Source organism: Elgaria multicarinata, chromosome 1, assembly GCF_023053635.1.
Source record: "Elgaria multicarinata webbii isolate HBS135686 ecotype San Diego chromosome 1, rElgMul1.1.pri, whole genome shotgun sequence".
Taxonomy (NCBI): Eukaryota; Metazoa; Chordata; class Lepidosauria; order Squamata; family Anguidae; genus Elgaria; species Elgaria multicarinata.
This window is the reverse complement of record NC_086171.1, coordinates 51,165,744-51,182,837: the sequence shown is the minus strand read 5'-3', so window position 1 is coordinate 51,182,837 and position 17,094 is coordinate 51,165,744. Positions and strand designations below refer to the sequence as shown.

General features: G+C 41.4%; 1 protein-coding gene across 1 annotated transcript in view; it reads right to left on the bottom strand.

Moving 5' to 3' along the window:
• The window catches only part of NEK10 (NIMA related kinase 10), a 101,151-nt gene extending 87,580 nt beyond the window's left edge, over positions 1 to 13,571 (bottom strand). Inside the window, exons 1-7 of the mRNA XM_063128228.1 lie at positions 13,534 to 13,571; positions 10,899 to 10,997; positions 10,510 to 10,570; positions 8,290 to 8,423; positions 5,453 to 5,551; positions 2,032 to 2,116; positions 1,481 to 1,522 (exon numbers count right to left, since the gene is read on the bottom strand). Of these exons, the coding sequence (XP_062984298.1) occupies positions 1,481 to 1,522; positions 2,032 to 2,116; positions 5,453 to 5,551; positions 8,290 to 8,423; positions 10,510 to 10,570; positions 10,899 to 10,960 (483 nt within the window). The 5' untranslated portion in view covers positions 10,961 to 10,997; positions 13,534 to 13,571. The remainder of the gene's footprint in view (positions 1 to 1,480; positions 1,523 to 2,031; positions 2,117 to 5,452; positions 5,552 to 8,289; positions 8,424 to 10,509; positions 10,571 to 10,898; positions 10,998 to 13,533) is intronic.
• Positions 13,572 to 17,094: the final 3,523 nt, after the last annotated feature.

The window sequence follows — 17,094 nt, the reverse complement described above, 5'->3', positions numbered from 1 at the left end:
TACATAAGTATGACCAGTAGATGGCAAGCTTGTATCACAATTTACCAAATTATCAAATTATACTATTATGAAAACACACAGAAGTAATTACAGAATCACTTGTTGTACAATAAGTTGTAGGTTCCAGTACACTATGGATTCTCAGACACATGCTACTCAAATGGGGAAGGGCTGCGACTCAAAAACTATAAGAAAGTGCTCCATCTCTTTTATCTAACACAAAGCACATTATAGTAGCAGTAGTAATATCTTTAACTGTGTAAAAATGGAGTTACTACCAGTTCAGATATAGTATCTTCCCCTTAGCTTATGTATGTTAAAATTATAGGTAGCCATATTTCTCCATTAAAAAGTCTAATAGTAGGGTATTTCTTTAAATGCAGTGGTGGGTAGTCTCTGCCTTCAGACATTGTTGAACTACAGATTTCATCATCCCTGCTGGCTGAGGCTAATGGGAATCCAACAACTGGTGAGCGAGGGTGGGTGGCAAGATTCTGTGCCATTGCTATAATAGGATTTCACAAAGTACTGAGCAAAGCTTTCAAATTCACCAGAATTATTCAGGCTAAATAATTTGATTGATTGACTGATTGATTGATTTAAAAAGAGAGGAGGGAAAAAGATGCTGCTGGTAGGTATATGGGAAAACCTTCAAATTGGGACTTCTTCACCATGCACATGCTTTTCTCTTTCCCTTCCCTTTTTGCTTAACTTCACACAAAGTCAAACGCTTGCTCACCATTTTGTGACTTTTTTGTTGTTCTTAGTAGCACCTTACTGATACCAAAGTGTATTGGTTTTGTTATTAACATGAAGAGTGGGTTGGATCTAGGATCTGCCTTCCATGGGCAAAAGGGCTCTGCTCACAGAATATGCCTGCCCAATTTTTGGGGATCCCCCCTTCCTGTACAACAGTTCACCCCAGGAGGGTGGAGGGGCTGCTATGGGGAGGATTGGATGGGAAAATCTGCTTCAGCCCAATTGCAAATACCTAAACCTGGATCTAACCCAGTATACATAAAAATAGTCATGTCAAATATATATAAAAAAGAAGTCAGAGTTATTCAGTGACACACACAAGCAGCACTGAATAAAGTAAGCTTGTGTTAACAACTGTGTCTAATGTACTCAAAATGTGTACTTCATTTCTCATTTTGGCCAAGAGATGTCTGGCTGTAAATTACAAGCCAGATGGCCCTGCCCAGCAGATTAGAAGTCTGATCTATTGCCAAGAGACATGCCCTTTTCACTGAAGCAAGCCACTTAATAGTTTAATCAAATTACAAAGGGCTGTCACTGTTGCAATTCAGTTGAACTGCATCAAGCGTTGTTTTATGGTCCTTGGAAATGGAAAATATCGAATGTGTATCGTATCGCTTTCTCTTCAAACTAGTGATCTGTTTTATAGTAACTTCAGTTCCTGCCTTTACAAGTCTTACATTAATGTGCAAAACATTCTGGACAAGATAAAGAACTTTACCTGTGCTAAACTGTCAATCCCACCCAGCTTGTGGAGAGCAACCTATAAAAGAAGGAAAACAGACAGACTAAGGGTTGGCGAATGGTGGTAATTGTAGGACTTCCTTCTGTCTAAACATGCTTAGGATTTTGCCCTAAGTATATCAAATGTTCAAAAGATTCCTGGCAACCTATCACCCCCAGCTTCAGTCCACTCTAGGTTCAGCAGTTTTGAAAAGATCCAGCTACTTTAAATGAACGAAAAGAATTGGACCAATCTTAATCATACTTACATCATACATACTGAACAACTCACTTCATAAAAAGTGTGCTTAAGATTGCACAGCCCCAATAAATCAGCAAGCAGCCCAACCCACACTATACTAGCAAGCCATTAATTAGGATGGGGGTTGACTAATTGGACTTGGCAAATGATGCATGCAATGTTGTTAGTTTGATGTCCATCAGAGAAGTTCTACTAAAGTACAGCGGTTTAATTTCTAACCAGACAGTTACAGGGCTGCTATCAGAAACAGTGCTATATTTTGCAGTGGAAATCGTAGAAAAACCAACCTGATAGCACGGATCCCTCATTAGCAATCTTACACAAATTAAAACTCTCAGAAAGTGGATAGATGTAGCTCGGTTAACCCATTCCCTGCAACAGATTAAAATAATGCATTATTAATTTTCTACTGAGTAATTCCACTGAGAAACTCCACTAGCCAGAAATTCTTTTTTTTAAGTTTCGGTATTTGGGCAAATGGCAGGCAAGAGAATAACATCGAAATGAACAATTGGCCATTTAAATCCCAATGATTTCAGTATTAATCAAGCACATATAGCTTTCTTTCGACTGCACTCAACCTTAGGCTAAAGTGTAGCTCCACTAACAACAACTGAGACATGTGCATTTAAATACTTTCCTAGGTTCAATTTCAATATTATAGTTTTGAGATTTCATACCAATATAAGGTGAAAGTAAATGCAGAATGTATGCAAAGCTCCCACATGTATGGAAGTTCAGTTGTATTTTTCCCTCCATGTGTTTTTCCATTTACAAAAGCTTAACAAGGCACTTTGTTCTTTACTATAGATGAACCTTCATAAGGATATGTGGAAATGCATCTGCACGAATACAACACATACAATTTGTTTATATTTTCACCACTCTCATTCCCTCCCAGGCATGGTTGATTAATGTGACAGTTCAGTTCCATACTGGGAATCAAGCCAATGGCTAAAAATAGTATGATAAAAATAAAGTCTGTGCTGCAGTGTATGCAAGTAGACTCCTAAGAACCAAGTTATTTGGAGCAATCTCAATGGACCAAAACGTCATCAGGCCCAATGGCTCTTTTCCAGGTTCCCATCAGAGTTGCCTTTCTTCATATAATGGGACTAGATTCCAGGGTGAACTGATTTCAGTCACGTAGAGAAAAGGACTGATATAAATTGATTTATATATAATCAATGTTAACTTCATTTAACTCTAAATGATAACATGATGTCTAGAGTATGTTCTTAGAAATTCAAGCAATCTATCTACATTCAAGATTTGTTTCAAGTGAGAAGTGGTATACGAATATTGCTGATAAACAATATATAATAAAAGCAGATTATATATAGCCATGGTTTGGTTCCAGTCATACCTAAAGTAGACCCGCTGAAATTTTAAGTTAGTTATGATTATTTTTTAAGACCCATTGATTCAATGGAACTACTTGAAGTATGACTAAGTATGGATCCAAAACAATATTCTAGAGATGGAAAGCAACCAAAATAATAAAGGAGCTGAAGTACTATTTCTCCCAAACAGAAAATTATGGATGGTGTAAAGAAAAGGGAATTCATTCTCTCTCTCTCTCTCTCTCTCTCTCTCTCTCTCTCTCTCTCTCTCTCTCTCTCTCTCTCTCACACACACACACACACACACACACACACACACACACACACACAGAGAGAATACTATACCTTACCCAATGGATCTGATTGGCAACAGATTCAGGACTGACAAAAATGAACTTCTGCCACACAATGTATAATTAATTTCTGGAACTGACTGCCACATAGTGTAGTGATGTCCTGTCTGATCCCCTCAACCCATTCGTTGTTTAGAGGTGCTGAAATGGACATTAGACAAATGAGGGATCTGTTTGTCTACAGCTACTGGCCATGATAGCTAAATAGCAAGTATAGCTCTGAAGGCCAGATGTTGGTGGGCTACAGCAGTGGAGGGCTATTATTCTCATCCCAAGCTTGAGGCTTTCCAGAGGCATGTAGTTGACCTCTATAGGAACAGAATACTGGACTAGATGGGCCTTTGGCCTGATCCAGCAAGACTCTTCTGTAAGGTACAGTATCAAGGGCATAAAAATAAATATGGTACATGATCTATTGCTCCATGTTCATGATGGATGTCCTTTCAAAAAAATTGCCCCATGGCTCTTACTTTACATAGAAAAGTGGCCTTTAATTTGATGGCTGGGATCCAAGGAGCAAATTAGGCTCCCGTAAAGAGCTTGTACTTGCTTGTGCCACATCACAGACTGTTCTTGACAAGCACCACAGTTTCAGAAGCTATGTGGACTTGAGAAAACCAAGCTGAAATTCCCCTTGGGTTCACAGAACTACTTTAACCATACTTTGAACCCTGGCCTTTTCCATGACAGAGTTACCAAAATCAGCTTTAAGAAATTATAAATGTAAGCTTTGATGCATGAGTATTGAATTCAGATTTTATTTTAAACCACCACCTCTCTGCAAACCACTAATAGGCAGAGTGTGCTGTCAAAAGTACTGGATCTCTCAGACTGGCATCGGGCCATTCACACACTAGGGATTCATGTCCTACAGCTGCCTACGAGGAGGAGGGAAGAGGAATGTGGGAAGCAGTTTGTGAGAAAAGTTCTTTACACCTCAGATCTCAAGGGCATTCCTTTGAAGCAGAATCTACGGGCTTTCACAAGATGGCATTTCTCATATACAATGACAGTTGAGTTAAAAAAAATCTCTGATGAATTTCTGGAGCAGAAGTTCACAGATTTGTCCCTGGGGTTCCTTTTAAGTTATTAAAACAAAGAGCTTGCATATCCCCCAAATATATTTTAGATATAACATATACATTCCTGAAAATTGGGTGGAGGGACTCCTTTCACGTGCAGAGCTCTGCTTGCAGAAGGTGCCTCTGCCCAATCTCCAGAGATCTCCCCTTCTACCTGCACCATAGCCTACCCTATTCAGTAGGATCTTCTGACCTCCAGTGTAACATTTTCAGAGGCTGGAAGGGCTGATGCAAGGAGGAGGAGACAGGGAAGTCCGCTTCTGCTAGCCCAGATGCATGAACTTAAATCTTGATCCAACCCATTGTCCTTTCTCAGAGAACAAGCATCTGAGGTATTGTTTCGCAGTTTCCCACAACGTTACAGTCAATGTAATGCATTTGTATGATAAGAATGTCTTCTTTGCATCACTGTAAAAATGAGGTTCTGTGATCCAACACCTATGATTAGTCACAACTTCAGCTGCAATCCAATACTCACTTACCTGGGAGTAAGTCCGTTGAGCCCAATGGAACTTACTCCTGATTAGACAAATATATGATTGTGTTGTTAATCCTACAGCTCTTGGTGCAGCTGGGATATGAATAGGATGCAGGTCATAAACAAAACAGAAATTAACATTTATTTTAAATAAAAACCCAGTGTTTAAAGGTATTTTAAAAGGATACAGTTTGGAAAAATGATAGCTGAAATGTTACCTTCCCAGATCTAGATCTTTCTCCTCTGGATTGGAGACTGATTAGAATAGAAGAATGGGAAAATGTCCGTTTGGGGCGCAAAGCACCCAAGTTAAGGCTATATCAAATTATGAAAATCTATGGATATGAAAAATATTCCCAGTGTTAAGGTCTACAACCATTTGAAAAATCTAACCTTTTGTGAGAACAACAGTTCCCATTCAACAAACTACATATATCACCAATATGTCATACCTGCAAATAAGCTGGTTCTTAACTAAAGCTGTGAAGATATCTTGAAACAACATGTGCTGTGGATGTTGGCTAAAATTTCTCTCATTCTTGTAATTCATACTAAAGGGACAAAAGGCAAATGCAGTAATGCAAAAGGCACAAACACTTCTGTTCACAATGATGAAATAGTAGAGATGTCCCTTTATTCAGAAAAGAAGCACATTGCAAACGTCTACCTAAGTGACCTACGGCTAATGCAAGTATTAGGATTATAAAGATTACTAGGCTCCAGTCAATGCATTCCAATGCTCAGAGGGCCGGATTAAAAACAGAGAGAACTATGTTCATGCTGCTCAGTGCCAAGATCAGGCCTGTTCTCCCAAGTATGGGGGAAGGGGTTTCGGGGGCGGGGGGAGGATTAATTGGACTCAGAATTAGAAGAAGAACCAGGAATTTACTAGCCACCACAGTAAGCTGGGGAGGAGATTCTCCAAGAGTCTTCAGGAGTCAAGGATGAAACTTCCCACGAGTTTATCACAGAAAATGCAGATGGCTCAGAGACCATTCCACCACCACCCTCCTGAGAACTCAGGCTCTGTCTGAGGGGGAGGGAACATTATTATTATTATTATTATTATTATTATTATTATTATTATTAATTTTTTTATATCCCGCCTTTTTCCCAGTAGTGGGACTCAAGGCGGGTTACGAGATTAAAACATGTACAATTAAAACATAAATATAAATTACAAAAGTTAAAATAGAATGAAACCTACAGTAAAATTAAAAACATGTATAAAATATTTTTAAAACTGTAACAGAATAAGGGGGGGATCCTATACATTAACACAGGTCCAGTGTAGTTCCAAAAGCCTGCTGAAACAAAAAAGTTTCTGACTGCCTCCGAAACTAGCACAGAGGGAGCAAGCCTAGCCTCCCTGGGAAGGGAGTTCCATAGCCTTGGAGCAGCCACCAAGAAGACCCTCTCCCACGTACCCATCAGGCGTGCCAGGGATGTTGGTGAGATTGAAAGAAAGGCCTCCCCAGAAAATCTCAGAGCACAGGCAGGCTCATATGGGAGAATACGGTCTTTCAGATAACCTGGACCTGAGCTGTAGAGGGCTTTATAGGTGAAAATTTTGGGGCAACACTTTGAATTGTGCCTGGAAACAGACCAGAAGCCAGTGAAGCTGTTTTTAACTGGGGAGTTGTATGTTCCGTATAACCAGCCCCGGTCAACAATCTGGCTGCAGCTCTTTGAACCAGCTGAAGTTTCCAAACACTCTTCAAAGGCAGCACCGCGTAGAGCACATTACAGTAACCCAAATGGGATATAACTAAGGCATGTGTCACCATGGCCAAGTCCAACATCTCAAGGAACGGGTGCAGTTGGCGCACTAGCTTTAACTGTGCAAATGCACTCCTGGCCACCACCGAAACCTGGGCATCCAGGCTCAGGGACATCAGAGTTGACAAATGCCAGAGTCCACCACAGGGTCAAGAGGGTGGATTTGAGAGATGGGAGGTGAAAGGCCCCTCTTGAAAGACCCTCCTTGAGCTAAAGCTCTGACTCTATACTGTTAGCTTCACCCTACTTATACTTCCCTGTGCCTGTTTGCATTCCCTTTCCCTCCTTATTGTTTACTGCAACTTTATTAGATTGTAAGCCTATGCGGCAGGGTCTTGCTATTTACTGTGTATAATCTGTACAGCACCATGTACATTGATGGTGCTATATAAATAAATAATAATAATAATAATAATAATAATAATAATAATAATAATAATAATAATAAAGCTCTGTTGGATTGTAGGTAACAGTCCTATTTCAGTTAAAGGCAACTGCCTAGATTTGTTAGCTAAATTAGGTTTAGAGGATAGCTCCTAGCATTCACACTCCCTTCAGGTGTGAAGAGATGTTTATTTATTGAATAAAGCTTTGCGGATTACACAGCAGATATCTTTATTGTCTCGCATCAGCAGGAGGGCTTGGAATCACAATACTCAGCCATGGACTCACTGGTCAGCCCCCAGAGGAAATACCAGGGAAAGTCCTTCCCTCTTCTCTGATGTTGCAGCTGCCACTACTGCCCTCTGTTTACTTGAAGAACTGGCATAGACATGCTGGGAGTGTCCACCAGAAAATGAACTACAATTGTCTCTGAGCCAACCTGAGGTAAAACAATATGGATATGCTTTGACCTCAGGATGACTTATGGCTAGCCACCGGTAGATGGAAGGCTTTCCTACCAAGCCCATGTTTACTTACAATTCTAGTCCAACGCTGCTGCAGAGCAAGTAAAGGTGACATCACATCTGCTACTTCCTTGCCCATGCAGTGGACTGGAAAAATGCCTCAAATCATAGCTGAAGGAGAGGTGCTCTCCTTTCATTTATGCCTAATGGCAGGTATCCTGGGAGCAGAATGTGCACTCTTCAGTCAAGTTAATCTTGGAGGAGGTAAGAGGAAACATCTCTCCCTGATTAAATCAAGTTCCAGCACACTACTGTTGTGCTACCTGAAGGGACACCTAACCACCACTCTGCCCACACCCACACCAGACGAGACCTCTGGACTTCCATCTGCTGTCCACAGTGATACATGAACACCAGATGTAAAGGCTGGCTCAAAAGGCAGGAGTTTTAAATATATAAGATACAATAAGATCAATAAGTCTGAATTTATGCCTTAAAGCCCAAAAGCCAGGAATATGTATAGTTAGGCTTAGGAATTCTTTACTATCCTACTAAGTTCCTGAACATGCTCGACAGTAAAAGGAAAAAAAATATTGCATGGCAGTATTTGGACTGGATCCATGCAAATACTAAACATTTTAGTTATCTTCAGTGCACTATACCTAAAGTGTTCAAGTTCGACAGCTTCAGTTGACTCTTGCCAATGACCTCTACATCTCTCTCCACAAGGGTTGCTGGGGTATTGCTCAGACTTGGTCATGCTATTATTAGCACTTTCAAAGTTAAGGGCTGGCAGCTGCAAATGGAAAGGAGATTTAATGGAAGGCAAATGACATAAAGTAATTAACAAGGCCAGATGAATATCAGTGATTGTTACTAGGACCCCAGGTAACTTAAAACTTAAGCTTAGATAATAAAGAGCAAGAAAGACAATATTCATAGCAGTTTTAAAGCCACTCTGCACCTGAAGTGATCTAGCTTGAGTATTGAAGAGAAAAGGACATGAAGATTCATTGGTCATTCTCCAAATGGTGGCTGGGTAAAGATGAGACAGAGCTCTGAGCAGCAAGGCCTGTTTAGCAGGATTGTCCTCCCTGTGAGAAGTAAGAATCTTGCATCTTTACTTCTCGGGAAATCTCCAGAAAAATCAGAACAGAAACTGAGGAGAGTTCTTAAATAGCCTTCCTGACATAGGGCAGTATCCAGCTGTGTCATTCAGTTAGCAAAAATTAGATTCCAAACTATGCGCAAGAGGAGAATCCAACTAAAGTTACATTTGAGCAAGTGTAGCTGAACAAACAATTGTGTGTTATGCACACGCAGCCATTGTGTATTATGATTGCACAACGGAAAGTTTTGGCAGAGCTCCGCTAGCATTATTTGTGTTTGCGGAATGACACCATTGGATACTACCCACAGAAAGCATTTACTCTGCAGAAGTTACAGATATAAAATACAAAATTTTATGCCATTTTTTTTTTATCAAACCTAAACTTATTTACTGCTCTAATAACATAAAAAGCACACTTTATAACTTGTTGGCATATGAAATTGTCCTGTTCAGCATTTTATGAAAAAGCACAATTCAGAGAATACAGAGCAATCTTTTGCAATTTTACTCAGAAGTAAGGCCCAGGCTGTTTAGTAGAGCTTACTCCCAGCTAAGCAGGTATAAGATTGCAGTTTCAAATGTATAAATGCCTTACGGTGCAATCCTATATGTGTTTACTCAGAAGGAAGCCCCAATGGGTATAAAGGGACTTATTCCTAGATAAGCATGTATATGGTTGCAGACTTAGTTTTGTGCAAGCAAGATGCAGCTTATCTTGTCTTAAAAAGCATTTCACTCATTCCAAAAGAGAAAATGTTTCATTAGCAGAGGGCTTTCAGTGTTGCCCAAAAAATATATTTTTAAGGTTGGGGGGTGGGAAGAGAAATGGTTCTTGGAAAAAATGGGAAAACATTCCCATAGCTGCTCTATGTCTGTTAAACCTGTTTTAGAGGGTACTAAACCAAAGAGATGTATTGAGAGAGCACCAGCTGTTTCTGTAGAAATGTACTTTGTTAAATGGCATAAACTGCTTCAGCAATGGCATCATTCAACTTAATAATGTTGTCTTTCTATACTTACCCTAAATTTGTAATGGGTGGGAAGATATAAAGGCCACAGCTAGACCTAAGGTTTATCCTGGGATCATCCAGGGTTCGCCCCTGCCTGAGCACTGGATTCCCTGTGTGTCACCTAGGTGAACAGGTTTGACCCCTGGACGATCCAGGGATAAACCTTAGGTCTAGCGATGGCCAAAGAGAGATCTGAACTTTGCACAAGATAAAACACTTCTTCCACCTTACATGTTCTGTCTGTCTCTCACTTATCTATTTATCTGTATACATGCACAAAGATCTAACAAAGCCATTTTAGTCTCAGCTGGGCAGTACCCTAGCCCAGATCAGATGGTAGTCTAAGAACTGCTTATGGATCTTTCACATCTTTTCAAAATGTTATAATGTAACCTTTTCGGCTGAAAATAGGAAGTGCTTCATGAGGAAACACAAGACAGAGATGGAAGGGGACAATGTTATTAAGCTTTTAAATGACCCTGAAACTTCTCACTCACAGATGCTGACAAAGCAGAACAAAATACCATGCAAAAAACTAACAAAACAACAACCCTGTGCAGAACATAAACATAAAACAAGTCTCCGTAGGGTCCCTCTGTCCAATTCTAAAGGGGATTTCTACATACATTTAAAGCCACAACATGTTAAGTAACGATGACGTTCATTGTACAAAAAATAATTTTGAATACTAGTTAAGTGAACTAATAATTATAGCCCACATTTACAAACTGTTGGCTCAAATACCGGCTATGGAAAAATACCTGTTGCTTGCTTGATTGGACATTTAGAAGTGCCAGAAGCCTTTTAAGATCAGTGTAATCCCTAGGAGAAAACGTAAATTATATGCCTATTAACAAAACATTACACCACCTTCTTTCATCAGCATATAATGTAAATTAAATCATATTCATGTTAACCTTTCTATAGGAAAGATACTTTATGGTATTGCCTCGGCAGCCTACTCTTTGTCCCCCTATATTTATATAGGCTTCTAATTGTTTCTGTCAAAGTGAAAAGGTCTGAATAAACTTGTTGACCAGAGTAACAGTTACCATGTACACACATAGCATTTCAGATTAAACTATTCTGTTCGGCAGCTGGTACAAATTCCAAACAGTCATTGCTGACATTTAGTGGAAAATCACTGTACCCTTGAGGTTTGGTGTCTGTTGCCTTTTCTGTGGTCTTCACCTTCTTGTGTTGATCAGGCATTGTATAACATCAAGGCATCAGGATTAACACATTGTGTCTTTAAAGGGAAAACAAATGTAAGGGACAATGTCAATAGAGAACTTCAGCAACTGGAGAAAGAAATACTGGGTTGTGGGGGTGGGGAAGAAATAAACACAGCATATACTGTATAATTCAGGTGTTTAAATATACAGTTTGGAAATTGAAAGCACTATTTCAAGTTGGCCCAAGACGTTGTGCTCACCTAGTAGGATTTTTCAGCTTTTTCTCTTTTAATTGCACATCAACATACCATATGACAGATCACTTTTGATACCCTTCAATTTCAAAAGTGGTTTGCCATGAAGCATTAGGGGTGGAGGTGGGGAAGCTGCTCCACACCAAACCACTTGGGTGCACAAAACTAGCTGAGTGGCTCTTTTAGATGTTGGTCACAGAATCCAATTTCTTCCAGTACCTATTTCTGTAGGAAAAAGGGAGGAACTGAAAACAGAGTGGCTTGTAACAGCCATGTATTACTGCTAGCCTCCTTGATTATTTACACATTCTAAAATGATAACATTCCACTAGCAGGTTCTCTCTAAAGAAAAAGAGACAATTATAGAGGTGCTGATTTAGAAATCAGTGGCCAAAAGTTTAAGAAGTAAACACAAATGTACTGGCCACGATAAATCTATATGCTGGACACTGTGCTAGACCCTCCAAAAGAAGACTGCACTGATCCAATTGTACCTCTTCACCCATACAACCCTGCCCACTAAATTAGAAGCAGTGGGCTAGGGGTGTGGAGCGGAGACTCTTGAGACAGGATTTGCACTACCAGTGAAAAGCACTGGTAGTGATTGCTGAAGCACTCACTTTATGTTTAAGAGCACAATCCTTTGCATGCTTACAAAAGAAACCCTCTGACAATTCCCAGCATGTCCCAAACAGGGACATTGGCCTTTTACCTTTCATGGCCTTTTGGTCCCATAAGGTTGCCCCCCAAAATATTTGTCTTATTCACACACACAATTTTATTTAATCTGACAACCAAGGATATGAATAAGAAGAATAGTACATCCATCTGACTGATGCGGGCTCTAATCCACAAAAATTTATTATAACAATGAATCAGTGATTTATTAAAAATGCCCCAAGGGTCTTAACCTTTTCTTTGTATGTGTGTGTGTGTGTGGGAAAGATCACACATGGTACATGCTCAGAGACCCTTTTGGTTCACAAGCTTCAGTGCTAAATCTGACACCAAAAACGGATTCTGTGGCTTTGCCTGGACTACTTTCCAAGGGGAACAGTAGGTGGTAAAGTCCAGGAGCCCACAACATCTTCCCACCCTTCACAAATGAGCACCCTGGAAGCAGCTGGTGACAAGAGCATTAGAGTCACAGAAGCAAACTCCATTTTATTCCTGTAGTCATGATGGTGCTATGATGTGAGTTTGAACTGCAAAACTGCACATGCTCAGAGTATTTCTTTTTAAACTCAGGATTGACAAATAGTTGTTGTTCTAACAAATCAAGAATGAAGAAGCAATTGTAAAGCATGCAATGGTGTTTAGGAAGAGAAATGTTGCCTGCTTCACAACTGAAGCAATGCTATTTTGGCTGCATTAATAGAAGTATAGCTTCCAAATCATGTGAGGTACTGGTTCCTCTCTATTCGGCCCTGGTTAGGCCTTAGAGTATTGCATCCAGTTCTAGGCTCCACAATTCAAGAAGGACGCAGACAAGCTGGAGCATGTTCAGAGGAGGGCAACCAGGAAGATCAGGGGTCTGGAAACAAAGACCTATGAAGAGAGACTGAAAGAACTGGGCATGTTTAGCCTGGAGAAGAGAAGATTGAGGGGAGACATGATAGCACTCTTCAAATGCTTAAAAGGTTGTCACACAGAGGACGGCCAGGATCTCTTCTCGATCCTCCCAGAGTGCAGGACACGGAATAATGGGCTCAAGTTAAAGGAAGCCAGATTCCAGCTGGACATCAGGAAAAACTTCCTGACTGTTAGAGCAGTACGACAATGGAATCAGTTACATATGGAGGTTGTGGGCTCTCCCACACTAGAGGCCTTCAAGAGGCAGCTGGACAACCATCTGTCAGGGATGCTTTAGGGTGGATTCCTGCATTGAGCAGGGGGTTGGACTCGATGGCCTTGTAGGCCCCTTCCAACTCTGCTATTCTATGATTCTATGATCTGAAAAGAAGGGGAAGAGTATCCCTGAGCATGTACAGTGTGTGATTCCCTCCCCCCCCCCCAGCATGTACAGTATGTGATTTTTTCCAGAGGTGTCCCTCAGCAGGTACAGTGTGTGATATTTCTCTGAGGGGCCCTTGAGAATGTACAGTGCTCACCCCAAAATAGTGAAGACCCTTGTGCCACCTTTAACAAATCACTGACTTATTACGATATAAGCCTTTGCAGATTACAGCCCATAAGATGTTAAGTCCAGAGTCTAAAATTATCTAGATGCTCCAGAGGGCATGTCCCTTGCCATCCAATAATAACAAAATACGGGATTGACGCAGCATGAAGAGGGAGAGAGGGAGGGGCTTGGGAGTGGACCCCAATACCCCCCCCATCTTCCCACGCTACTCACTGCGCGCAGTGGAGGGGCGGGGCCGCTGCTCCTCCTTGGCTCTCTGTCCCTCCCCAATTCCGGCCCCACCGCAGCTCTCCGGTTTATTATTGTTGTTGTTATGAATCCAAGCCCCCCCCCCCGCAGCCGCCACCCAAAAAAATATACCCCCCCCCCCGTTCAGCGACCCAACTGACAAACGTATTAGCCAATCAAGGCGCGCCTTCTTTCAAAAGGTCGTTTTCTTTGGCCAGTCACTAGGCTCCGTAGTGAGAGGCGATTCCGCTCCAGGGAGACGGGTAACGCCACCGCGGTTGCCCCGGCAACGGAGAAGCCGTTCGGGGTTCCAGAGCGAACGCTGTAGTGGAAGGAAACGACTCTCGCGCTAAACGCGCAGGGGGTGGGGCTAGAAGTGGTGACGCCAAGAACCAGCAGCAGATGATTGGCTAATATTTCCCTCCATTGTTTAAAATCAAAAAAGGAAGAGAAGAAGGGAAAAGAGGAGGCCGTATTCTCAAAGAGGGGAAGCCGCTTGATGGGTAGGTGTTGCTTGTAAAGTGGCTTATAAAGGCAGGCGCCAGGGAAGTCTGGATCCGAGGATTTCGACCTATTATTTCTCAAATTTAGAGACTGCTACTTTGCAAGGGTTTTTGAGATTTACATTTGATTACAAACCATAATAACTAGAGCAAAGATGGAAATAGCATTCTCCCTACCACCCCCACCCCGGTAACGTACAGCTGTTCGATACCAAATTAGGTTTCAGCAAATTGCAAAGGAACAGCTTTAATTGATGCATTTAATGTTTATTATCGGATTTATAAACAGCTCCACATCAAAAGGGATCTGAGTTACTGTCTAAAAAGTAGAGAGGAAAGTGGGTTTAAAAACCACCACCACCGGGGGGAGCTGGTACTAGGTACACTATATTGGGTTTTCCACGTTCAGAACCCTTAGAACAATTAGAATTTTATATATATATTAAGTGCCGGTGTTTAACTTTCGAACCTCTTGCGGAATTGTAAAGATGGTGCTTTTGAACACTTGTAGGAAGGGGAAAGAGTATGTTCCTCTAAATAGGATACGATTTTCCATAATCTATTGCACCTCATCTAAGCAAGCGTGCACAAGTCTGGTACACATTGTCGGAGACAGGAAGAATCAAGGATCCCCCAACGTTAGCATTTCCCCCGAGTCTCATCCCCTCCATCTCCAAGTCCCACCTTTTCTATTGACAAGGGAAAACGTTTCCCTCTGTACACTGAGAAAAGGGCGCCTTTATCATTGTGCAGACGGGGAAAGCGATTATTTCCGATCAGCTGTTAACTGGAAAAAAGAGACTTCCCCTGCTGGAGAGGAAGCAGCTGAGCTTACTTCCAACTTGCTTGTGAGTAGACATATAGAGGTTGTGTGGTTATTTATGAGTAGACATGCTGCTCATGCTTACTTCTGAGTCTTGGAAGTTGCTGCTGACTCAGTCCTGCTTCGTTCTGAGTAGGCTTTTTGGCACCACTTACTCTGCCTTTTGCCAAGCCCTTTACCACCCCCACAGATGACATGTACATGTGGCAAGTATGACAGTTGTAGTACAATAATGGAATGTTAGAGGGCGGGGAGGATGAATAGGGGCCACAGTTAAGTGGTTACAAAGGGGAGGGAGAGTTAAACCTGGTCTTGTGAAGAGGGTGTGGTGTTGGTCAGTGGGACAGGGAGAGAACTGGATTTGGAGAGGACTGTAGACAGTGAAAAAACTGGATTTGGAGAGAAGGATATGGGACAGAATGGCTGTGAGCAGGTAGGAGGCCTGCAGCTAAAGAATGAGAAAGACACGAATCTCCAGCTGTCAAAAGAACAAGATACAGATCTTCAATGACCAGGACAGCCAGAAAATGAACTGCTACAGTAGTTAAAGGGTTATTAGAGATTACAGGGATATTAGAACACTTCCAGTTTTGCAGTTAATGCTCATAAAAATTGTAATTCTCTTAAACATTTATAAATATTGCTAATGTTTATCAGTGTCTGCTGGAATTTGTCCAATATCCATCTCAGATTGTTCTATAATGAACCATTTCACACATGCGTGCATGCGCACACACACACACACCTCACTGCCATCACCATCATTAGAGATTGCTCCGTATTGAAAATTTCAGAGCAGTGTACAAGATAAAATAAAAACAGAATAAAATACTTTAAAATAGATTTTAAAAGATGCAAAATGTAGTGAACTGTGGCTGGTCATTAAGGAAAGGCTTCCTGGAATAATGTTTTCAGGAGGTGCCGAAAGGAATACAAAGTTGGTGCCAGCTTGACCTCCAGAGGCAGGGAATTCCATAGGAGGGGGGCCACCATGCTGAAGGCTCTTGCCCTGGTGGACTCCAATCGGAGGATGGGTCTATGTGGAACCAGCAGGAGGAGCATGCCCTCGGATGACCTCAGTGACCGGGCAGGTTGGTAAGGGAGAAGGGGGTCTGCTTCTCCAGAAGCAGTATTAGTATGGTACTTAGTACCATCTATTCCTTGCCTGCCAGCTCAGTCCAGGATGTTGCCTCCTGCATTCTAGCGCACAGAATGTTCTGTGAAAGTACAGAAGAAAAGCACATTAAAGCCACAGGGCTTGAGTTACTGGTTTTCAATTTCCAAAGAATTGCAAGCATCAAGATACTCTACTGTACAGCCAGAACAGAATTTGGATAAAAAAATCTGTTCCCAAAGTGGTGAAACAGATGCCCCTAGAGAGCCCACAAGCAGGACATAAGTGTTATAGCTCTCACCTAAGAACATCAAGAAGTGCTGGAACAGACCAAGGGTCCATCTAGTCCAGCACTCTGTTCACAGTGGCCCACCAGCCGTCTGCCAAGGGCCAACAAAGCAGGACATGGTGCAACAGCAACCTCCCACCCATGTTCCCCAGCAACTGATGCACACAAGCTTACTGACTTGAATACTGTAGATAGCACACAACCATCAGGGCTAGTAGCCATTGATAGCTTTTGCCTCCCAAGAATTTATCCAACCCCCTTTTAAAGCCATCCAAATTAGTGGCCATCATTACATCTTGTAGTGAGTTCCATAATTTAACTATGCCCTGTGTGAAGTACTTCCTTTTATTGCTGAGCCAAATTGCCTCTGATAATATATAGCCATCATGATTAGTAGCCATTGATAGTGTTGTCCTCCATGAATTTCTCAAAGCCCTTTTAAAAGTCATCCAAGCTGGCAGCCATCACTCAGTGTGGTAGTGAATTTCACAATGCAATTGCCTTGAGGAATATTTGCTTTGAAAAGCACTATAAACATGTTTTAAATAAATTAAATACACTGATGTGTAAAGAAATACTTCTTGTAAGCTAAAAAGGCCCAAATGTAACTTTTCCTCATAGGGGGAAGCTTCTCTTATCATTTTTGGTTTCTCTTTTCTCTATCTTTTCCATATCCTTTTTCAGGTGCAGTGATTAGAACTGTGCATAGTATTCCAATTGTATTTGCACCATAGATATTTATCAAGTCATAATTATATTGGCTGCTTTATTTTCAAGTCCTTTCCTAATGATGCCCAGCTTGGAATTCTCCTTTCTC